The sequence below is a fragment of the Vombatus ursinus genome, unplaced genomic scaffold (genome assembly GCF_900497805.2).
Source record: "Vombatus ursinus unplaced genomic scaffold, bare-nosed wombat genome assembly UNPS02014821.1, whole genome shotgun sequence".
Classification (NCBI taxonomy): Eukaryota; Metazoa; Chordata; class Mammalia; order Diprotodontia; family Vombatidae; genus Vombatus; species Vombatus ursinus.
This window is the reverse complement of record NW_020954599.1, coordinates 196822-221815: the sequence shown is the minus strand read 5'-3', so window position 1 is coordinate 221815 and position 24994 is coordinate 196822. Positions and strand designations below refer to the sequence as shown.

At 39.8% G+C, this 24994-nt stretch overlaps 1 protein-coding gene across 1 annotated transcript; it reads right to left on the bottom strand.

Annotated features, from left to right (window-relative positions):
- Positions 1-1556: 1556 nt before the first annotated feature.
- On the bottom strand, positions 1557-23203 carry ADH5 (alcohol dehydrogenase 5 (class III), chi polypeptide). Its single transcript, XM_027837468.1, has 9 exons — positions 23117-23203; positions 17267-17368; positions 15548-15689; positions 14751-14838; positions 9409-9628; positions 8937-9197; positions 7421-7556; positions 2294-2432; positions 1557-1724 (listed from the first exon to the last, which is right to left on the bottom strand). The coding sequence occupies exons 1-9, from the start codon at positions 23126-23128 to the stop codon at positions 1700-1702; spliced, it is 1125 nt and encodes a 374-aa protein (XP_027693269.1). The 5' UTR covers positions 23129-23203; the 3' UTR covers positions 1557-1699.
- Between the last annotated feature and the right edge of the window lie 1791 nt (positions 23204-24994).

Here is a 24994-nt window from a genome sequence, read left to right as displayed (position 1 = left end):
AGAAGAGTCTTGCTAAGGACTTGAGAAGGCCCCGTTCCCACCAGTCCTAGGGTGGTCAGGCTAGGAACAGAAGCTCTCCGCCACTGATTTTGGGTGAGCACATCTCCAAGGTTTGTGTGTCGCCATGTTGGTGGTGGCTAGGCGGCCTGGACACCTTCAGTAGCTACAACCATGACTAGGTCCGTGCCGTAAGCTGTTGTTGGGACTTAGAAGTTAGGAACACCTGGGTTCAAAGGCCAATTGAGATACTCAATAGCTTCAAGGAACTGGACAAAACACAACCTCTCTGTGCCTCAGTTTCCTCACATGTAAAATGAGACAGTTGAAATTGATGGCCTCCAAGATCCCTTCCAGCTCTAAAGTGATGATACTATGTGTTTGTTGTTTATTTTGGGCAACATCTCTCACTTTTATTGGGGCAGGCTTAGGAACTAGCTTCATGGCTTGGCTATGTTGCTCCCCTGACCTCAGTCTATTTAAAAATTAAACTCATCATAGGATCACATAATTATAAAGGGACCTTAGAGATTATCTAGTCCAGCTCCACCATGACTTACCCAAGGTCAACAGCTAATACGTTGGTGGAGGTGGGATCTGAACCCAGGATCTCCAACTCCAAACCCAGTCTGCTTCATGGCATCACTTTTGTCTCTTCATTTGTAAAGGGATCAGGATTGGGCTAGATAATTTCTAAGGTCCTTTCTAAATTTAACACTCAAAGGGCAGTTAGGCGATGCCATAGTGCACAGTGCACAGGCCTGGAGTCAGGAAGACCAGAGATCACACACAGCTTCAGACACTTACTAGCTACGTGATGCTGGGCAAGCCACTTCTTTGCCTCAGTTTTCTTATCTGTAAAATGGAGATAGTAATAGCACCTACCTTCTGGGGTTGTTTTGAGGATTAAATGAGATAACATTTATAAAGTACCTGGCATATTGTAAGTGCTATATAAATGCTAATATTATTATTAACTAGTAGGAGAAACATTAATGGAGAGCTGATAGCAGGGAAAACTTTGTTTTAGTTCAGACCTATGACTTCAACAGTGTGGGGAACTCCCAGTATGCTGACACAGATCAGCAATGTCAGGCAGCTAGATTTAACAGTAGATGGACCCGGAGTCAGGAAGACCAGAGTTCCAATCCCGCCTTAGATACTTACTATCTGTATGATTCTGGGCAAGTCATTTAACCTCTGCCTATCTCAGTTTCCTAACCTCTCTCTCAGGATGACTGTGAGGATCAAATGAGATATTTGTAAAGTGCCCTATATACCTTATACTGCTACATCAATGGTAGTTATTGCCATCATCATTATTACTATCTGTAACTGGAGGCAATATTATCAACAGCAAAGCTTTCAACTTCCAAGGCTGGCCCTCCATCCACCAGGCCACAATGCCTCCTTTAGGCAAAATAGGAGAAGAAAAACAAAGCTTTTCCACAGCAGTGTAGAAATCCTTTGATCTCGAATCAACCTACGATTAGATCAAGAACAATCTCTGCAGAGATTAGAAAACAGATCTGTGACTCTACTGACATTCAACAGATAGATCAGGAATTATATAAAACTATTATTCACGAGGTAAGATAAACAGCAGAAGGAAGCCAGAAGTAGAAGGTCAATCTTAGGTTCATGTCTATTAGTACAGAGAGGCACAAGGAGCTGAGAGATGATGGTATTCAGCTCTCGGGATTTACATCTTCAACACACTTCGAATGCTAGAGAAAAGAAAGAACCCAGCATTACTGACCACAAATAAAAAATTTGCTTTCCCTTCTCCCAACACACACTAAGCTATTGAAACTGTGTTTAAAAGCCTTAGTATTATAGTTCATAAACTAATGACAATGAGAAAAGTTATCTCCACCCTCCCCCCCCCCCAAAAAAAAATTAAGGAAGAGAACAGCAGGGAATAGAAGGCATTTTTGTTGCAGGAAGATAAAAGATGTGGCTGACGTAGAACTTTGTCAGGTCAGCAACGTCTGCAGTCCAAAGCCCCATCAATTTGACCAACTGACGTCTGTGGGTGCTTGGTGGGGAGGGGGAGGAGAGGAGAGGGCAGACAGAAGGTGATAATATTTTTAAAGGAATAAGAGAGCAAAGCATTGTCCTTCGGGGTCACCCAGGGTGTGTATCCAAGTTTAGTTTATCTACTCCTGTTTTATGCCTTTTCCATGTGGAGAATAAAGCTGTGATTTTCTCAGCTTATAGAAATGCCAGTAGAATGTGACCCTCAAATTCTTGATCAATTACTCTCCTTTGTGACCCGGCCAAGGGGAAAGCTCACCTCTTTCCTGAGTGCATCAACTCCAGGGCTTCGTTAATTTGATCAAAAGGCAGGTTATGAGTCACAAACTCATCAACTTTGATCTTCTTTGCCATGTATTCAGACACCAGCTTTGGGACACTTTCTACACTCTTCCATCCTACAAGTAACCAAAAGAGAGGCGAAACAATTGAGTTCATGTGAGCATCTGGATAGGCGGAAGATGGGAAACAGACCAATTAGCTAGCAGAACATGGCTTTTCCTTTCATAGATCTCAAGATTTACCAAGAAGTCTTAATCGTAGAATCCTAGAACCTTTGGGTTAGAAGGGAAGGCATCTAGTCAAACCCACACCTGAACAGAAATCCCTTCTGCAACACAGTTTCCACTTTAAGACCCCTCCGGTTTTAAAATACTGTCTCCTGAGGCACAGCTCTAATTTTCTTAATGACCTGAAATGTGCCCCTCTGCAATGTGGCTTTCTTTCTACCTCCGGGATTAGCAAAATAAAGACAAATTCTGATTCCATGCTAAAACTCAAAACATTTGGATATAACCCCCAAACAACCTCCCTCTGCCCCAAGTTTTTTCTTATGCCTTGGGAAGAAGTGGGCTCCCTTTCATGAGGAGCCTTCAAGCAAAGACTGGGTGACCACTTCTAGGGAATGGTGTAGAGAGGATTCTTTTCCAGGGATGCGTTCAACTAGTTGATAGCTTTTCTTTTCTACTTAAGTCTTTTCTATTTTCTACTTAAGTCTTTCTACAAGTTTTTCTACTCTCTACTTAAGTCCTTCTACTTTCTACCTAAGTCTTCCTACTCAAGTCTTTTCTATTTTCTACTTAAATCTTTCTACTTTCTATCTTTCTACTTTCTACTTGTCTTTCTACCTAAGTCTTTCTACTCAAGTCTTTTCTATTTTCTACTTAAGTCTTTCTTTCTTTCTACCTAAGTCCTTCTACTCTCTACTTAAGTCTTTCTACTCTCTACCTAAGTTTTTCTACTTTCTACCTAAGTCTTTTTTACTTTCTATCTAAGTCTTTTCTACTTCTGAACTTTTGGGATTCTCTTCTAGGCTGAACACCATTAGTTCTTGCAACTCACCCTCTTATGGCAAATTTCCAAGTCCCTTCACCATTATTAGAGTGTCAACTCCTTGACGGTAGGGATTGGGTTTTTTTTTTTGTCTTTGTTATTTATCACCAGCTCCTAGAACAGTGCCTTGCAAATAAACAGAAGTTTAATAAAAGATGGCGGCGTTAACCAACTCTCTTCTGCTTGTGGTATCCAGACTTCAACACCATACTTTAGATGTCATCTGCCCAGAGCAGAATACAGCTGGGTTACTGCCTCAGTGCCATCTCCAGAAAACATTAGCACTGTTTACTGCCACAAATAAATGAAGTAGTTGAGGAGGAGGGGGATTGATCTGAGATTTTTTTTTTCAACTATTATCTGGGTGCCCTGAGAGGATGTTTAAAAAATCCATGGGGAAAACAACTGAAATAATAATATATTGGGGGCGACTGAAGAGGGCTTGGTTAGATTCAAGTTCTTATTATGACTTCCCTGACTTTAAGATCTGTATTTAAATAGATGAGAATCACTCAAAATATGAGAAGCAAAATATGAGGCAGAAAGGCAAAGGGGCCAGGCAGGCAGGTATGTAAAACTGGAGAAGGAAGGAGATCGTAGTATGTTAGTGTGAATTGCTCATCTTCCATTTCAGCATTCTGCTAAGAATGCCTTCTGGCCCTGCTGGCTCCAGAATGGATTCTAGAACAGTCACCTGGTTCATACCCTGTGTTAAGTGAATACTACCCAGGCAAAGAACTAGAACTGAGCGGGTGTCCATCAATTGGCACTGGATGAACAAATTATGGTATTATGAAGATAATATGATACTACTGTAGTGTAAGAAATGACAAAATAGATGGTTTTAGAGAAACCTGGGAAGACATAGAAACTGATACAGAGTGAATTTCTGGAATAGGGGAACAATTCATATAGTAACCACAACACTGTAAAAATGATTTTGAATAATTTAAAATATCTCAAATATAGCTTTGAAAGATTTAAGAACTCTGATCAACATGGTAATCTGCCATGATTCCAGATGACCAATCATGCCTGCCTCCTGATAGCAAGGTGATGGATTGTCAGTCATTCAGTCAGTTAGAATTTACTATGGGCCTACTACGTGTTAAACACGGTGCTTAGACCTGGGGATACAAAGAAAGACAAAAGACAATTCTTGCTCTCAAGGTGCTCACAGTCTAATGGATGAGACAACATGCAAGCAAATATGTCCAAACTAGATATATGAAGGATAAAGTGGAGCTAATCTCAGAGGGAAGGCTCTGGCATTAAAGGTGCCTGGGCAAGGCTTCTTGCAGAAGGTGGGACTTTGGCTGAGACTTGTGGAAAGCCAGGGAAGGTAGGAGATGGGGATGGGAGGGACAGCATTCCAGGCAGAGGGGATGTCCAGATGTCCAGAGCTAAGAGGTGGAGTGTTTAAAGAAGCCAGGAGGCCAGAATCACTGGAGCGAAGAGAACACAGTGAGGAGGAAGGTATAAAAAAACTGGAAACGTAGGAGGGGCTTTAAAAGCAAAGCAGAGGATATTATATTTGATCCTGGAGCTTTCAGGGATCCAATGGAGTTTATAGAGTTTGCTGCCGGGGCAATATCATACTGAATTGTGACACCTAGAACCTATTTTAGGAAGGTCAGCGACAAGTTAGAACACATTCGAAAGGTGACAATCGGCATAGTGAAGAGGACTTGAAACCCCTACCTTGGGAAGGTCCATGGAAGGAAGTGAGGCTATTCAGAGGAGACAGTGTGGTACAGTGGAAGGAAGCATTCTGAGTCACAGGACCAGGGTTCAAATCATACCCCTGATGCTTATTAGTTGTGTGACCTTGGGCAAGTCAGAAGCTCCCTGAGTGAGGGAATTGGGTCAGGTGGTTTCTGAGGTTATTTGAAGATTTGAAATCCATGATCTTATGAAGCAACAGATGAGTCTGGAGAAGTGGGAATGGTGGACAGGGAATGGTGTCGGTAAGTCTGAAGCGTTGGTATAAGAGAGATATTTGACTTTACTTGCATGGAAATGGTGTGTAAATCTAATTAGTGTGTAAGAGAGGTAGGTAGTCTCATTTTGCAAGGGAAGAAACTGTCCTTATAGAAATAACTGGACCAAGTTCACACAGTTAGTAAGTGTCAGAATTAAAAATGGCAACTCGACAGAAGAAACATCTTGGAACAAAACTTTTCATAACGATGCCAAGGCATTTTAATTTCAAATATGGTAAATATCAGTAGATATAACCAACACAAAAGGAGGGTCCTAAATAACGAAAAGTATAAAGAGGTCCTGAAATCAAAAAGTGGAGAACCAATAATCTAGACAACGACCTAAGATCTTAAGTTGTAGAGAAGGTACCAACCTGCCTTGGTATAGGGTTTCTTCAACTCACGAAATCAGAGCTCTAGCCCCATGCCCTATTCTCCTAGTTTTTGAAATTATATATAATACTGTTATGAAAATCTCTGAACAGGCTCTTTTGATAACACTTTCAGAATCTACTCCCAAAATGAATTAGTGGTTCAAAGGGTATGATTATTTTTACTGCTACTGCCATATTATAGACAAATTTGCGATTCCACCAAAAAGAGGAGTAAATCTGTTTCTCCACAAGCCTCTTAGCACTTAGTTTCACTGGCTTTTAATTATTTTTCAATGGTACATCTCAGGTAATTTTAATTTGCAACTCTTGATTATTAGTGAGGTTGAGTATTTTTCAAGTGATTATTAACAATTTATTTCTTCTCTTTTGAAAACTGTTTATATCCTTTGACCAATTATTTACTAAAGCTTGAGAATTAGCATTGTGGCTTTTTAACAGTATTTAATATATTTACTACTTATTTTCCCTGTTATTTTCCATTATTTGTTTTTCTTCTGAAGTAGTGAAACATCTCTTGTCCTTAATAAGACTCCCTATTTTTTGAATCAAAAAAAGTTCCCCCATAATTGAGATACTGTAGCATTCTACTTCCTTCTACATTTTTAATAGTTTTTATTTAAATCTATTATCTAGTTGGTATTCACTAAGGTAACTGGGTTTAATGCCTATTCTCAACAATCCTTTCTCCAAGTTTTATTTTCTAAAGGGCTTTCTATCTGGCACTAACTATGCATGATACACATTTGTTTGGATGCCAGCTTTATCTTTTCTGATCAGTCAATTTTTTGGCTCATCACCAGATAAGTTTTGAGGATTATCATTCTATAATATGCTTTAAGATCGGGAGATTCAAGACCACTTTATATCAGTTTTTTCCTGTAATATGTTTCTTTTTTTTTTTCATAAGTATATTTTTAAAAATTTTATTTTTAAAAAGTTATTGAATAAAATAAGCATTTCCATAACATAGTATCATGAAAAAGATGACTGCACATGAAACTGCAAATCTATTACATACAACTTGCTATTCCTTTTAAATATACAATAAAGTTTTCATGTAAATTTCTTTTTTTTTTCTTCTCTCCCTCCTCCCCCTGCCCTACAGATGGTTACCATTAGACTCAAACAGGAAATACATGTATATATGTGTGTGTGTAAAGTTATTCTATACATGTTTCTATTTATCAGTTCTTTCTCTGGATGCAAATAGTACTTTTCTTCATATGTCCTCTATATCTAATTTGGTTATTAATAATAGTCAAAATGATTTATTCACTCAAAGTAATTCTTTTTTTTTCTTCCCTCTGCTTTTTGGTGAGGCAATCGGGGTTAAGTGACTTGCTCAGGGTAACACAGCTAGTTAAGTGTTAAGTGTGTGAGGCTGGATTTGAACTCAAGTCCTCCTGACTCCAAGGCCAGAGCTCTATTCACTGCACCACCTAGCTACCCCTTAAAAGTAATTCTTAAAACAATATTTTTGCTTGATTTTCTATATAAATTTCACTACGCGTTAGTGTAGTTCTACAAAGAGGACCCTTAGTATTTTCACTGATACTGCATTAAATTTGTTAAATTTGCACATGCCAACTAAAGCATGACTATTGATGGATATAAACCACTCTGGGATTAAATTTTGCCATGCAAAGCACACAAAATGAAGTCATAGAAGTGAATTACCTCCAAAGGCTGTCCCTTTCCACGTACGGCCAGTTACCAGCTGAAATGGACGAGTGGAAATTTCCTGACCTGAAGCAGCTACTCCAACAATGACACTGACTCCCCATCCTTTGTGGCAGGCTTCCAGGGCTGCTCGCTGGAGACCCAGAGGAGAGCAGGAAATGAGGAAATAGACACAGTGAGGGATTTCAGATACTGGCAGGAGGTGTATGCTATGGGTGGGGTGAGGGGGACCTCTATACAAGCAGGTATTTTAAAAATAAAAAACCCAAACCCCAAACCTACTTAAAAAACAAATAAACCTTCCCCTACCAAACCCATTAGCTGTTCATGACTTTAAAATATAATTTCTCAACTCGAATGAAATAGTCTAGAAGTGGTTCACAATCCGTAACACTGAACTCTCACTGCAAATGGTATAAATGATTTCAAAAGACCAAAATTACAACAACAAAAAACCCTGAAAAACTCAACCTGCTTCTCTTCTACCTTTCTCATTTTAAAAATTTTACCTTGAATCTCTAAAAGCTCATCACTTATTTAACAAATATGTTGGAGACATCGAGATTAGCAAGAGTTTGCTGACTGCTCATAGGTTATCAGTTTGTTCCTAGAATTTTCAATCTTGGCCTATCATATATATGTACATATTTATACATGTATACACACATATGCACATATTTATCCAGGGCTGGGGAACTTCTGGCCTCGAGGCCACATGTGGCCCTCTAGATCCTCAAGTGAGGCCCTTTGACTGAATCCAAACTTCATTTGAAGTCAGTCAAACGGCCTCACTTGAGGACCTAGAAGGCACAGGTTCCCCACCCCTGATACATATACTATATACATACACTGCTTAGGGGTCTCACATCTTAACAAATATTTATATATTATATAATATTATATATTATTATTTTAATAAAGTTGCTGTTTGAGTCATTTTAGGTACAAGGAAATGTTTTCTTTTACTATCCTTTCCTATTCCTTTATCATTTAGCTACCGTGGCACAAGTAATTAAAGTCTATTTAATTGTAATAAGGGATTATCTTCTTATGAATCAAGGAATTTTTTTTTTAATTTTTGTTGAATCAAGGAATTTTAACCTAAGCTATTATTAATATATCAATTTCTAAACATATCAATATATTGCATCAATGTAATCTAGGACTTAGCAGAGTACCTGGCACACAGTAGTGCTTAATGTTTATTACTAATAATAGATTAATAATAACAACTGTCATTTAAATGGCACCTTAAAGTAGGCAAAATGCTTTATAAACATTGTCTCCTTTGAGCCCAGGTACCCTGGGTATGATTAGCCCCACTTTATCAATAAAGGCCAGAAGATGAGTGACTTGCCTAGGATTTCACAGAAAATGTTGGAGGTGGGATCTAGCTCACTTGAAGTCTGACGCTCTACTACCCTGCTGTCTGTATTATTAATTAAGGAAGAAACCTAAAAACAAACAAAAACCTCCCTACCACGTAAGACTGAATAAAGCTAAGCACACTTACCATGACGCCAACATTACCAATACACTCAAAAGAAAAGTCCACTCCACCGTCGGTCATTTCCACTAGCACTTCCTGGATTGGCTTCTTGAAATCTTGAGGGTTAATGCATTCGCTCGCTCCAAACTCCTTGGCTTTTGCAAATTTGTCTTTGTTGATGTCCACCCCAATGATGCGGGACGCCCCCGCCACCCTGCAGCCCATGATCACAGCCAAGCCAACACCGCCCAGGCCAAAGACGGCACAGGTAGAGCCAGGCTCCACCTGGAAAGACAAGAGATTCTGTGAGGGCCCAATTCCCTGGGCAAATACACTTAAATCACCAGCTTTCAAAACAAGCCAACTTCATCTTTATAGATAAGCACAGTGAACCGCCCCAAGAGGATATATTTCCTTTAAAATGCTAGGCACGGCACAAAATTGACCAGGCTAAAACCATTTTTTGGTGAGAAATTAAGAAGGACCATCCTCTTACCTTGGCAGTATTGATAGCGGCACCATAACCAGTTGAAATGCCACAACCCAGAAGGCAGACTTTATCTAGGGGTGCTAGAGGATCAATTTTAGCCAAAGAAATATCAGCCACAACTGTGTATTCAGAAAATGTGCTGGTCCCCATGAAATGAAAAATTTGCTTCCCTTTGCAGGTAAACCGGCTTGTATTATCAGGCATCACTCCTCTCCCTTGGGTAACTCTAAAGAAAAGAAAAAGGGAAAATAAAGGATAAAACAGGGTTTCATAAAATCCATGGAGGGAAGGGAAAAACATTAAAGAAAGATTTGTAAACCATGGCATCTTCAGATCTAGAAGGAAACTTATCATCTGGTCCACTACCCTCATTTTATAGAGAAAAAATCTGAGGCCAAAAAAGATAAGTGACAGTAGGATCTCATAGCTATTGAGTAACTGAGATGGGACTAGAATCCAAGTCTCTGACTTGTCAATGGTCTCCTTCACTCCAAGAACAGCATAACTGAAGTCAATTTTCCGAAGTATTAACTAATCTCAGGTCACAATACAGAAAATCATAAATATGCAATGTACCGTGCTCTAAAGGAAACCTAGAAAAAATAGAGAATTCTACAATTCAAAAAGTATTGGACTACAATATAATTTACTGAGTATCTACGATGTATTGGGCATTATCCTAGGTGCTGAGCATATAAAAACAAAAAAGAGTAGTCCTCATTCTTTGCCCTCAAGGTGAGAGATGAAATATTATGTATGAGGAATAGCAAAGTTGTCCAGTTTGGTTGGAATGCAGAGTATGAGGCAATAACGTGAAGTTAATCTGTAAAGACAGACTGGAGAAAGTGATGGATTTTATTTATTTTTTAATCATAGTTTTTTCTCAATTATATGTAAAGACAATTTTAAACATCCATTTTTACAAAATTTTGAGCTCCAAATTTTTCTCCTTCCCTCCCTAACCTCTTCCTAAAATGTGAAGCAATTTGATATAGGTTATATATATATATATACACACATATATATGTGTGTGTGTGTGTGTGTGTGTGTGTGTATATGTATGTATGTATGTATACAATCATGTAAGACGTATTTCCATGTTAGTCATAGTTGTGAAAGAAGGAAGAGAAGAAAAGAAAAAATGAAAAATAGCATGCCTCGATATGCATTTAGAGTATCAGTTCTTTCTCTAGATGTGGATAACATTTTCCATCATGAGTCTTTTGTAATTGTTTTGGATCACTGCATTGCTGAGAAGAGCTAAGTCATTTATAATGGATCATCACACAGCGTTTCTGTTACCGTGTACAATGTTCTCCTGGTTTTGCTCATCTTACATTGCATCAGTTCATATAAGTCTTTCCAGGTTTTTCTGAAATCCACCTGCTTGTTTGATGGGTTTTAAATAACAGGCAGGGGAGTTTCCAGTTGATTCCAGTAGAGCAGGATGCCACTGAGATTTCTTATATCTTTAAGTGACAGGTTCAGACTTGTACTTCAGAAACGGCAATCTGGTAGATGTGTCAAAGACAGACTGGACAAGAGAAATTGGACGCATACAGATGAATTAGAAGGTTACTGAAATAATGCAGGTGAGAGATGAGGGCTTGGACTAAGATGGTAGACATGTGAGTGGAAAGAAGGAGAGATGAGAGATGTTGAGGAAACATCGGTAAGACTGATTGGCTGAGGGGGTTGAAGAGGGAGAAATACTGTATCCAGGATGACTCTAAAGTTACTAATCTGAGTGACTGGAAAAATAATAGTAAGCATTGTGGAAAAAAGGAAGTTTGAAGAAGTGTTAGTTTTGGGGGCCAAGACAAGAGTTCTGTTTTAGATATGCTGAATGTGAGATGCCTATGGAACATCCAGGTGGAGATATCTAGTCTAGTAGGTAGGTGGTAGGATGGGACTGGCGAGCAGGAAAGATGAGGGCTATATATGAAGATATAAGAATCACCTGAATAAAGATGGTAATTGGTCCAAAGGGAAATGATGAGTTCACCAAAAAAGAACAGAAGATAGCACAACTTGGACCCACATGCTCTTAAGCCTTCCATATCTTCTTGTTACTAGTATGAAGGAGCTGTGATTTCCTCAGCCTGGGGGAGCTCAGGGCATGTGACCTTCTTTCACCATCATAGCTGAGAACCCATCTATGATGTGGTAAAAGGAATAGCATTCTAGGCTTGGAGTTTGGAAGACACACAGGAGCTGTGTGCTCTAAGGAAAGTCATTCAATCGTTCTAAGCTCAGTTTTTTTCTCTGTAAAACAGGAATAATACTAAACACAGTAACTACCTCATGGGGCAGCTGTGGGGCTCCAATGATATGTCAAATGTCAAATGGTTCAACATCAGAAATGGATATTTTAGGTGCTATTCAATGGATTTTAAGGTGCTGCTGTACCCTAAAAACCAGGGGCTTTTTCCATTAGAAACTCCCCTGCCTGTCATTTAAAACCCATCACACAGGCAGGTGGATTTCAGAAAAACCTGGAAAGACTTATATGAACTGATGTAATGTGAGATGAGCAGAACCAGGAGAACACTGTACACAGCTGAAACCTCTTCAATGTGTGGTCTTCTCCACCAGAATGGGAGCTCCTGGGCAGCAGACCTTCCCTTCTTTTCTAACTGTGTCTCTAGTGCTTAGGACAGTGCTTTCCACAGTATTTAATAAATTCTTTCCATTCATTCATTCATTCATTCATTCAATCAGCCATGCTGCTTTGAACAACAATACAAACTTATTTATAAGATGGAAATGTTTGCCAAATTCCAACTTAGAATAGAAGGATGAGGTTATGAAAGCATAAAATTGGGAGTTTTTTCAATCAAATGTTTTTCTCACTACTGTTTTTGTCTTTCTTTGTATCCCCAGAACTTAGTATCTGATTGCAGAAAGCAATTAATAAATGCTTGTTGGTTGACTGACCCTCATTTGCTCAAAATATCAAATAACAACAAAGTAAAATAAATAAACAGCAGTTGATAAGTTTCCTCTTGAATAAGAAATTGAAATAAGATTAGGAATAAAAGACCTAATGGGGAAGCCATGTGGCAGTTCCCTTGCTGTAAGCTGCTTAAGGGCAGAGACGGATTTTGCCAAAGGCCTGGCACACAGACCTTTACTTGTCAATTGACTGAATGACTCATGGTTATGAATCATGTAAGTTATAACATCTAAGCCCTAATTTCCTCATCTGTAACACAAATATAATTACTCTTATCTCAGATGATTCTTTTTTTTTTTTTTTGGCTAGGCAATGGGGATAAGTGACTTGCCCAGGGTCACATAGCTGGTAAGTGTTATTCTTATCTCAGATAAGATCCTTAAACAGAAGGCCAGAGAGAATATACAAAAGATAAAATTATAAAATAAATGAAATAATATCAAAGACACGAAATAAGACAATAAGACAGATGTAATTATTCTCGTCCCAGATAAGATCCTTAAATAAAAGGACACAGAGAATATACTTTATAATTATTTACTTTTATACTCATATTCAAATATACTTTATATTTAATTTATATCCTGTCCTTTTATTTAAAAATCTTATCTGAGACAAGACTAATTACATCTGCTTTATTGTATTATTTTATAGTTGTTTTATGTTACTTATGTAAGATTTTAATATAATTTATATAAGATGCATTATATTTTATATTTATAATTATATAATCATATCATTACATATTATGTAGTATAGTTTATTTTTAATAAGATTTTATTTATATATAATTTATATTATTTATATAAGATTCTGACCAGACTTTCTTCTTCTTAAACAGCTCCAGAAAATCAAGATAATTAATAGAAGAACATAAGCTCAGGTAGGCTACGGCTGAATAAATGGAAATGGAACATTAATATTGTAGCTTGTGATCCCTAGCAGCTAAAATGGGGTAGGTATGGTAAAAATTCTATAGGCTAATGACATTTTTGCAGGAGAAGTCTAGAAATTATCTGTTAAAATAATAAAGATATTCTTTTCTTTTGCTCTGTGGTTTGTGAGAAGGGAAATTATTTTGCCCGTTATAAAATAAAAGAGATAAAGTGTTGTAGAGTTGTCTAAAAGCCAGCTTTCAGTCAAGAAGACGAGAGTTCAGGTGCCCCTCTGTCATATACAGGCTGTGTGAAGCCACTTAATCTATTTCTCAGGCAACTCTCTAGAACTAAGGCAGCTAGGGGGCGGCACAGCACAGGCACAGTGCTGGGCCTGAAATCAGAACACTTGAGTTCAAATCTGGCAGCACTCACTAGCTGTGCGACCTTGGGCAAAGTCACTTAACCTCTGTTTGCCTCAGTTTCCTCATCTGTAAAATGGGGACTACCTCCCAGGAATGTCGAAATGATCTAATGAGAGAAAAACTGTAAGGCACTTAGCACAATGTCTGATACATAGTAAGTGATATATAAATGTTAACTACTATTATTATTAGACAAGGGTCTTTAACCAAGGGTATAGAGCCCCAAGGAATCTATGGATAGATTTCAGAGAGTCAATGAACTTGGATGAGGAAAAAAAATTCTATCTTTATTTCAATATAATTGATCTGCTTTTGTGATCTTAATGTATCTTTTTTTGTGGGGCAGGGGGAGGTTAAGTGACTTGCCCAGGGTCACACAGCTAGTAAGTGTCTGAGGCTGGACTTTAACTCAGGTTCTCCTGACTCCAGGGCTGGTGCTCTATCCACAGTGCCACCTAGCAGCCCCTTTATGTACCTTATTTTATATATACACACACATATATAAACATTGCTCAGAGAAGGGGTCCATAAGGCTCCCTGGAGTGCCAAGAGTTTCATGACACACAAAAGGTTAAAAACCCTTTCATTATAATTACAAGAAGCTCAGAGCAGGTGCTGATCCACATTGGTAGAAGTTTTCTTACAAGGTAGTCTCTCTCTATCTCCCCCATGCTGATAAAATGGTAGGCCTTGATCATAAAAAGTAATAAATAAAACCAATCTAGCTAAATTTCTAAAATTTGTCAATGGACAAAAAATATAGTAAGAAACAAACTGCAGTTCAGATAAATCTCAGAACACAATTATCACAGTTCACTAAATAGTCACAATTGCTGAACAGGAAATTAATTTTATTATTATTTTAAAAAATCAAATGGGTCCTTGTTAGGTGACTTTTGTGCATTCATTAAAAAATATACATCAACTGCAGTGATACCAATCTTATCTTCTTCTACTTAATAGTATTTTATTTTTTCTATTACATGTAAAGATAGTTTGCAACACTTACTTTTATGAGATTTTGAGCTCCACATTTTTTTTCTCCCTTGTACCCTTCCCTCCCCAAGATGAAAAGCAATCTGATACACCAACCTGATTTTCTGGCAAAGGTTTGTTTTAGGATTCCTGCAAAATTTGCATTCTCCACACTGTGGGACGTAAAGCGGGATGACGGTGTCACCTGGGAAACACATGGAAATAGTAAGCACTTTTAGCAGAGAGATTCTATTTCCTAATAAAAAAATCTCACAACTATTACTAAAAGTATAAAAAGCCTCCTTATCTCAATATCTCATTTGATTTTGGCTGGACTGAAAAACTGTTGAGAAATGGAGCCAAGACCCACCCTCTGACACTTACTAGCTATGTGACCCTGGGCAAAGTCACTTAATTTCAACTGCCTAGCAAAAAAAAAAAAAAGAAAAAAGAAAAAAAGAAAAGAAAAAAAGCAAGAAAATGAGTCAAGACCTACAATGTTAACTACTCCAAATGCAACATAGCCTTTCCTTTTCCTCCTCCTCCTCCCATGTACGAAATGTCCTGTTTTTTATCTCTGCGATAATCCCAGGACAAAGACTCTAGAACACCGAGGGCAAAACTTTAATTTTGGTAAAGTATTTTAAAAAAAAATCAGCTATTAATGAGTTCTTAAATGAGAACAGCTTGGAACTAAGCTGGCTTAGGGTCTTTGACGGTTTTCCAAGAAGCAGCGGCCTATTAAATCAGAGAACAAAAAGCCGTGTATTTGCCGAATGAGGAGCAAGATCGGTCTTGAAAAGTCACTGAGCAGGCAATTTCCTGCTCAATGAGTGGTGCGGGCAGCTGATCAGAAAAAGTGATTTTCTTATAGCAACAAGCCCAGGAACTCAAGTGTCTAATCATGAGCCTACCTGCTTGAAACTTGGTAACTCCTTCCCCAACGCTCTCCACAATGCCGGCTCCTTCGTGTCCCAGAATCACCGGAAAACACCCTTCCGGATCTGCCCCACTCAGAGTATAGGCATCAGTGTGGCAAACGGCTGTGGCAAGAATCTATCAGTATTCAGAGAAACAGAATGTGGATGAGTCTATGTAGATGCGTAGGCAACTCAGAACACCTATAAGGAAAGGTGTTGTTGCCTTTATTTTTGTTAGCATCTTTATTATAGTTAGGGCTAGAAAGGCCCTTAATGGCTACTAAATTCAACCCCTTCATTTTACAGATGGGGAAATGGAGGCTTGGAATGATCAGGGTCACAAAAGTAATAAGTAGCTGGTTTTTGAATGGAATTACGTTATCACGCTGCCTGTTTTCCCTTATTTCTATCAAGAAATCCCTCCCTTCAAGACAAGGACTATTTCATTTTTTCTTTGTATCTCCAGAGCTTTAATACAGTTCCTGGAACATAGCAGGCCTTTAATAAATGCTTATTTGATTTCAGTGACACATACACTATAACACTGAGAGAAGTGATTATTTTTCTGTTGTATTAATAATTGGTTATTAAGCAGAATTAATTATTAAATAGATTAATTATTAAATTAGAATTAAGGTTTTTCCTTATTCAAGGACCAGCCCTTTAGACCCCTTCAGACAGTGTCTGAAGGACAAAGCTGATAGATGAGATTGATCTGATCTTTGGGGTACATGCTCCATGATCTTGGGTGGACCCCAATCCAAGTAAGAGACCTTACTTTTGTTTACAGTGGAAACAGAATCCAACCTAGGTGCATTCCAGGCCTAAAGCACTGAGCCCATGGTCTTGTACCCCTCCGCTGCAGTCTAGGGGAACTCAGCTTATGAAAGAGAAAACCAACCCTGAGTGGCCTGCATAGAGATGGATTCCCTCTCCAGACTGCTGGAGGCAGCTGAGTCTCAGGATTAAGCCACGTTCTCTGCAGGAGGAGCTGAAGGCTTTCAGCCCACCCCCTGATTTGAAAGTTCACCCCCTCATTAATTATTCACCAATCAGGTTTGATTTTTACCTGTAAGGAGCACCCCCTTTTTTAAGGGTATTTAAGCATTCAGCGATCACTATGGTTTTGTCTTTGGTTACCGAAAGAGACTGATAACCATCATTTATTGATTACTAGATAGTCTAATTAGTAAGTTAATTATTAATTACCCAGAAACTCTGTCTCTCAGGCTTTTCATTTTCCTCAACATGTATGTTATCTGACATATTTTTATGGCAGAACATGCTGAGGACAGCAGATGGGGCCAATGACGGCACACATGATTTTCAGTACCATAAAGGCACTTGTGCTGTGGAGAAGGGCCAGTTTGCTTCCTCTTCCTTGGCTGTCTGTTCTGACTCCAGAGGGTGACATTTTTCTTACAACTACCATGAGAAATAAGTAAGCTGTAGGAAGCTGGTGTTCCACGTGGGCAGAGCCAACCAATCCAAGCCCAGAGGAGGCCTAAAAGACGCGGAGGCCAAGGCCTTACGGAAGAAAAAGGGGAAAAAACCAAGTGGCTTTGTTGATCCCCAAGATAAGTCACTTTCCTTGCTTAATCTCCATTTCCGTCCTATAGGAAGGGTTCTCTGAAGACCTCTCAACTCAAATCCCTTATCCAGAGAACCTGGACCCAAGATCAAACTTTGCCAGTGACTCAGATGTATGTTTACCTTAATTCGAACTTCATGAGCTTTTGGTGGTGCGACTTCAATTTCCTCTATAGAGAGAGGTTTGCCAGCCTCCCAGGCCACAGCAGCCTTGCACTTTATAACCTAGAGTGAGGAAGAGAGGACAAGTTTTTATTCTCTTGAGTAAACTGCTCTTGTGGCAAATAATCAATGGAGGTTCTGGAGAAGACATTAAAAACATTCCATCTGCTTTACAGGTAAGTGAGAGACTACTAGGACAGAACTGTTGTTTGTCCTTTGTTCTGGAAGAGGACCATGACATCAGGAAGGTGATGTCTTGACTTGCAAGAGAATTGCATTTAAGTGAAGTGGGCTGTACAAAGTCATCAACCTCACTCTATCCTCTGGAGCCATCTGGGTCCAGTGGGAAGACAAAGATTGGGACAACCGGAGATGGCTCCAGACACAGTGGGAGACCTTGGCCTTTTTAAGCTAAGGTCTTTCCCAGGTCTCAGTTTGTCTGAGGCAACACCCATTCGGTGATTAAGGCTACATAAGAAATGAGGCAAAGATGGCTTCTTTTACTGTATGTAGTATCAGACAAGGTTTACGTATTAATGTTTTCCTTTGTTACAGAGGATTCGATTACCTTTTTTTTTTTTTAAAGGCAATTGGTGTTAAGTGACCTGCCCAGGGTCACACAGCTAGTAAGTGTCAAGTGTTTGGTCTGAGGTCACATTTGAACTCAGGTCCTCCTGACTCTTTGTTACAAAGGAGAGTTCAATCTCGTATGAAATTATTTTGATGTAAAGACAAAAGGCCTCAATAAAATACATTTAAAAAATAGAACAAACCACTCTGATGAATTTGGAGATTACTGATAATTATCTCTGAATATTAATCCTCAGAAAATAAACCACATATTCACAAGGAACTTGGATATCACTGAATAAAGAAAAAATAAAGAATAAAAAATAGGGCATGAAGAAATAAAGTAAACAAAGAATAAAGAAAAAGTAAGCAAGCTCTGGTGGTCAGCTTATCAACAAACAAAAATCTTTGGATAAAGTTTTCACTAAAACAGAAATTTAAGTATTAAATCTGACAGTTTCGGCAAAGGATTTGGGTATTAATGTGAGGATTCTTTGTCATTTCAGAAGGATGTATGCCTCAAAGCAAAATCCCAGAGGAAGATTTCTGAACACCTGCCTATAAACAACTGTGTCTGGGGATAAGTGTAATGGCACACACAAATATGCTTCTGAAACATAACATGAATTGTTTACCACATATCCAAAGCAAAAACCACACCAAGCACCTGAAACCCACGGCTACTAAGTCTATGTAGTATCTAAGCTATACTTCCTCTCCAATCAAATTAACACTACCATTGCTTCCAAAGAGCCTGTCCACTGACTACCCTAAGGTTGCACTCACCATTCCAGTGACTTCCCAGATCCAAAGTCCTTTCTCTGGTCACCAGCTACCTGCTAAGTGTTGTCTCCCTCTATTTAATACAATGTAAGCTCCCAGGGGGCAGGGACTTTCACTTTTCAATGTGCATTCCTGGCACTTAACACAGTGCCTAGCATATAGTAAGTACTTACTGAATGCTTTTTCATTCATTCATTCAGTTCATTGATTTTGCATTCAACCTAGGTAGCTCTATATTATCACAATGGTTGTGTGTAATTACAAGGCTTCCCCTAGGCTAATAGGGTATCCTCTAACAATTAGCAGAAACCTAATCTTAGGAAAATGGTGAATTCTTCCTCCATTGTCCAGGAGTTTCTAAAACTTTAGACAGAGGTTCTCAAAATTATTTGGCCTACCTCCTCCTTTAAAAAAAAAAAATTTACTTAGCACTCCACTGGAAAATCTATTTTCTTTAACCCTTTAACTTTTTAAATCGGCACAATTTAAAAAATATAAATAAAAAAAGTTGCACCTTAAATTTAATAATTTATTGTAAATTTTTGTTTTTTTCCTGCATTGAAATTTTGATGACACAGTATTGCGTATAGCATCATACTGTAAACAAGTTATTACATGCACATATTCCTGCTGATGCATGCTGGACCTTCTGACAATGCACCACATGCCTGCCCGCCAACACTTGCTTGTTAAGACCTGTCGGCAGACTTGACCACTGATAGGTTATAACTTGCATTTTGTGTGTTTCTTTGGAAAACGATGTAATCACAACAACTTTAACTCTGTTACACAACAGATGAAAGATGTACAAATGGTTTTTCAAAATCTTCTCATCTTCTTTTCTTTCCTTATGTTTCCACCGCCCCTTATTTTAATTCAATGCTCCCAATTGCACTTGAGGATACTACCGAAGCCCCCTCCCCCGTTGTTCCAGCACCCCCTGGCTTTGGGAACCTATGCTTAGAAAAAGTGAGTTTCCAAGGTAGGTACTTGAAGGCAGTCATTAGCTAAATTAGGACTCATTAGGAATTCACTCACAGAAACTAAAAAGCGCAAAATCCAGATTTTACTTGTCATCTTTGCCCAGAATTTAAGTTTTCTATCTACCACTGCCTCTCAAAAGGGCTTCATTCCCCCGTCCCCCTTAATGATGATAGTTTCAGGAAAATAAATGTACTATCTTAAGTCTATAGGAATGTTCAGCACTTCCAACATTTGGGACACTGTGCCCAGCTACAAGACAGGTTAATACATCTTCCCTCCCCAGTCCTGACCCTAGAGTAGGCCAGTTCAATTATACACTGTCCTTTCCTATTAATTCACTTGCCCCTTTGTGTTATCCTGGCTCATGTTTGGTACATTTCAGCTTGAATTATCCCTATCATATACTTTCTTGGCATCTACTGCTGAATAATATTGGAGGTCACACGACCTGATTGTGGCCATTACGAATTTATCAGTAAGTACATTGGTAATGTACAGATATTTAGTACTTATTTATATACCCATTGTATATATTCCTCCAGTAGAATGTAAATTTGTCACTTAAGGACTATCTTTGTATCCCCATGCATGTGCCAGGCATGGGGATACAAAGATAGTCCTTAATTGACAAAATTAATTGACTTCATACATTTTTGCAGAATGAATCAAAAGAGGAATGAATGCCTTTATAAAAAATTATAAAATTTAAACAATAATTTTTAAGTGATTGTTTTCAAAACAGAACTCACCTATCTTTTCCTCCAAACCTATCCTTTTTCCAAACTTCCCCATTTCTTTTTTTTAGCCTCAATTCCTTTATTTTTTTTGTACATATTATTTTATTTTTTCGAATTACACGTAAAGATAGTTTTCAACATTTATTTTTCACAAGATCTTGTAAACTTCCCAATTTTTAAAGAAATCACTGCCAAATTCATGACCTTGCCACTTCACTGTCACTAACGTCATGTATCCAAGGGGTGGCCACATTTTGCTGTTTCTGATGCCTTTTCCCTATTCGCAGGACCTCATTCCCTAGACCACTGCAACAGCCAGTCCTAACTGCTCTGACAAAGTGATTTTTTTCTTAAGCACAGATGTGTCCATGTGTCCCTTTCTCAAAATCCAGTGATTATCAATAAACTAGGATAAAATATTAACTAACTCCTCTGGCTTTTAATACCTTTTAGAACCTGGATCCAAACTGCTTTGCAGTTTCATTATATAAACAGACTGGCCTCCTGGATCTGCCATTTTTCATTTCTCCGCGCCATTAAGCTAAATGTTCCAGTGCCTGGAATACAATCCCTCCTCTCACCTGCTTTAAAGAATCCCTCTCTTTCTTACAGATATGCTCATGCAGCACCTTTGAAATGAAGCCTTTCCTGATCCCAGCTGCTAGTGGCCTCCCTCCCAAACTTGCCTCTCTGTAAGGTTCTTACCAGTAACTAAGGGTTATGGCACTCTTTTTATCCAGTGCCTGGAAAACAGTAGGCCTCAATGAATTCTGGTTGATTGCTAACGAAATATTCTAGAAAATTAGTAACTTGAGAGATACAACACAGATTGTTAATATTTCAATTAACTTACTCTTATCTCTTTCTGCCTTATCATCATAATATATCTAGGTTTCTGGATACCCGGAAACCTCTTTGTTTCTAAAAGAGAACTAGCAATCATGGCAGGCTTGATTCAAAATTTAGCCGCTGGTACCATCGTTTGAAATGAATTCAACCTAGCACTTACAAGGTACTCTGTTAGGCACTGACTGGGCAGATAAACACAAAAAATTAAATTGGCCCTACCCTAAAGGAGCATCTGATGGAACGAACCCCAGATTCATGCATATATGCCAATCCTTCTAATTTTATGATTTAGAGTCACACAATGTCAGGCCCTGAAGGGCTCTTCAAGGGACTATGGGAACATAGTGAATATCCTTCATTTTATGGAAACTGAAGTCCTAAGACAGGCCAACCTGTCCAAAATCATACAACTGATTAATGACAGACTTGGACTAAAGCCCACTTCTACTTACTCCTGATCCAGATCTTGGGGTTTTAAGTCATATGAGATCACAATAGGGTCGAGGCAAAACCCCTTTCCCTAAGGATGCCTAGTCATCACTTAGATGCTGATGTCCCGGGTTCAAGTGCCCTGTGGTAAGCAAAATCACTTTGCCAGTTTCCTCCTTTGCTAAATGGTTCAAAGGCTCATCGATTCAGCACTGGAAGGGAACTCAGAGGCTGCTGAGTTCCAACTCCTCGTTTTACTGATAAGAAATTGGAGCCCAGAAGGTGCCAAAGGTTGCTCATAGGTGGGCTTTGGATACAGATACTTTGATGCCAAATTTGGTGATTTTTCTGCCATATCATTTACAGGACCATAACTTTGGAGCTGAAAGGCTGGAGTTTCTAATACCTTAGAGAAGAGTAAGATACACATTACTTGCCCCACAAGGGTCACTGTGTGAGGTCTTTAGAAATTTTAAGGCCCTGAAGAATCTCAGCTATTATTATTAGTGTCAAATTCTTACAAAGTCCTTTGGAATTTAAAGCCCTTCTCGATCTGGCTCCACATTTGGGAACACAGATTCTGAGCTGGGAAGGGCCCTTATACATCGGCTACTTCTAGGCCCCCATTTTACAGATGAGGAAACTGAGGCTCGGAGGAGAGGTTAAGTAATTTGCCCAAGGCACAGAGGCAAGTTTTGAACTTGGGGCCATGGATTCCAAAGTCTGGCCTATTTCTACTACACAGTGCAATTTATTACACACGATTCCCCTTCCAGCCAAACTGGCCCACTAGCTGTTCTTCATAAGCCTTATACCTACTTTCGAGCCTTTGTTACTGGTTATCCCCTCCCCCCCCAGCCTAGGATACACTCACATCTCTTCTTATATCTGCCTGTTGGACATTAGCCCTTTTCAGAGCCCCCAGAGACGGCTGCAGTCCCTTTGAACAGTTCCTATTTTCTTACATGCCTACTTGCTATTTTTACACCCCTGCATACACTCTTGGAAAACAAAGACTGCCTTTTATTTTTTTTTAAAGCACCAGCGTTTTAAAAATGCTTGTGGACTGCAACGCACTAGCGCTTAAGAAATGCTCAATCTCTGTAGCTATTGTTCCATCTAGTTTCTTGCAGAGGCAGACACTACGTAGCAAGTTCCTTCCGCACGGTTTGCGCGGATATCTTGCAAACCACCGCCGCCCCAGCAGCTCCTCCAGACCACCTCGAGCATCCCCGGTGCGCGTGGCTCCCTAGGTCCGGGGGCTGGAAGCAGCGCTCCCGCCCCGCGCCCGCAGCCGCTTTCCTTCGTCCCGCGGCCTCCTCCCCCGCGCACCGCGAGCCCCCAGGCCAAAGGCCGGCGGACGCCTGCAGCCGCTTCGCGCTCGCGCACGCGGCGGCCTCCCGGGAACATTCCACGGCCCTCGGCCTCCGCCGGAGCGCGCGCCCGTCGGACACGTTACCTGGCCGGCCATGTCCTCCCGCCGTTCGCGCTGCAGAGCAGAGACGCGTGCCCCAGGCTAGCGGCCCAACTCTGCTGGGCCCGCGCCTTGCGTGCCCCGCCGCAGCACCGCCCCCCGCGCAGCGTGGAGGCCGGTTCTCTCCTCCCCTTCCTCCGGCTCCTGGGGACGGGTGAGCCGGCTTAGGCGCTGATTGCCCTGCCTCATCTGGGAGGAGAAGGAGCATAAAATGCGATGTCTAGGGTTGGGGCACCCTGGGTTATTGGGTGCTTATTTTATGTCTGTGCAACGCGGACCGGGTGAAATGCACACAATTTCCCGCAGCTCTGGGGCGCGAGGGGTAGAGCACCGGACGAGTACCCCCGGTTCTGTTTGCAAAAGCCAAACCTGTTCCCGGGGGAGGGATTTATTTACTTACGGCTTGTAGGGACCTCTAAATAAAAGAGCGTCGGTTGGTGTCTGGGTAATTCAGCCCAACCTGAAAGGCGTTATCTTCTGTGTTCTAGACGAAAGGTGAATGTGATGCAACAGGCGCCCTGTGGGTAATTGTCCAACTTCAACCTACGGGCCAATATTAGGAGAAAGTTTATTGCAGGAGGAAGTTTCCATACTTTATGTAGTGAATCCCTACCAATCCTTAAGAAAAAGTCATCCTCCTTTTCCTAAAAGTTTCTGCAAATAATTTTATTTGTTCATATTTTATTCAAACAAAATGATGAGTTTATTATATTTTAGGATATAAAAGAATGGGGAGACACTGAACGTACTCACCCAGAGCTCCATCGCCCTTTCAGGGTTCTTATTCTGATGTGCGGCCTCCAGTAATTAGTACCCCAGTTCTATTTAACCAATTAACATCAATTAGCTTTTATAAAAGGATATTTACTGAGCAGATAGCACAAGAACAGAAGTGCAAATTAATAAAAATGACATCTGTCACAGGAGCAGAGATTTGTAGGTCCTCTAGTTTAACTCCTTAATTTTAAATTTGAAGAAACAGACCCAAAGAGGTGAAGGATCTTACTGAAAGCTTTTTTTTTTTTTTTTAAGGCAATTGGGATTGAGATGAAGAATCTTGCCCAAAGTCAGGCAAGTAACGAATGGCGGAGTCAAGATTAGATACCAGCCCTCCTGACTCCAAAGCCAGCACTGTCTATTTGTCTGCCTGCCAAAGGTTAAGAAGAATCAGTCAATCAACAATCATTATTCATTAGGAACCTAGTACCTAGTACCTAGCTAGTGCCTGCTTTTGTGCTAGGCACTGGACATAGAAACACAGAAACCAGTCTCCCTGAAGGAGTTTACGTTCTAGAGGGGAGGCCTGTGTTTGACCTTGTGAGAGATGATCTCTGAGAATCTCTCAGGAATGAAGCCTCCTCAGGGAGTTAATTGCTTCTTGTTCTGTTGAAACACTTGCAGCTGGTTGACCTTGTAAAGAAACATGCTTTTCAACTTTATCAGACCTCCTCCTTCCTCTCTAAAACTATTTACTCTAAAAAGAAAAAGAAAACCTCCTGTCTCCAGGCAAGTTGTAAAAAGTGTCCTTGTTCTTTGTTGCTGGGGTAGATTGCCGCGAATAGATTGTACCCTCAGAGCTTGCATTAATGAGCCCTGAGGAAGGGGGGGAAGGGGATTGCTCTAGGACCTATATAACCTGTTGATCTGAACACACCTCTGCTCTCTTTGGTTGGCGCCAATTTTTTGGTGTTCTGAGGGAGCCCTTTCTCGAGAAAGCTAATAAATGAATTTTTCTTTTTGCTAATATCTCTGAGTCTCTGATTCATTGATAAGGGTCTCTGTACCCTACCCAAGCTCATTTGTGATTGGCATTCAACAAATACATCTTTCTAATCCACGTGCATGGTATATGTTAAAACCAAT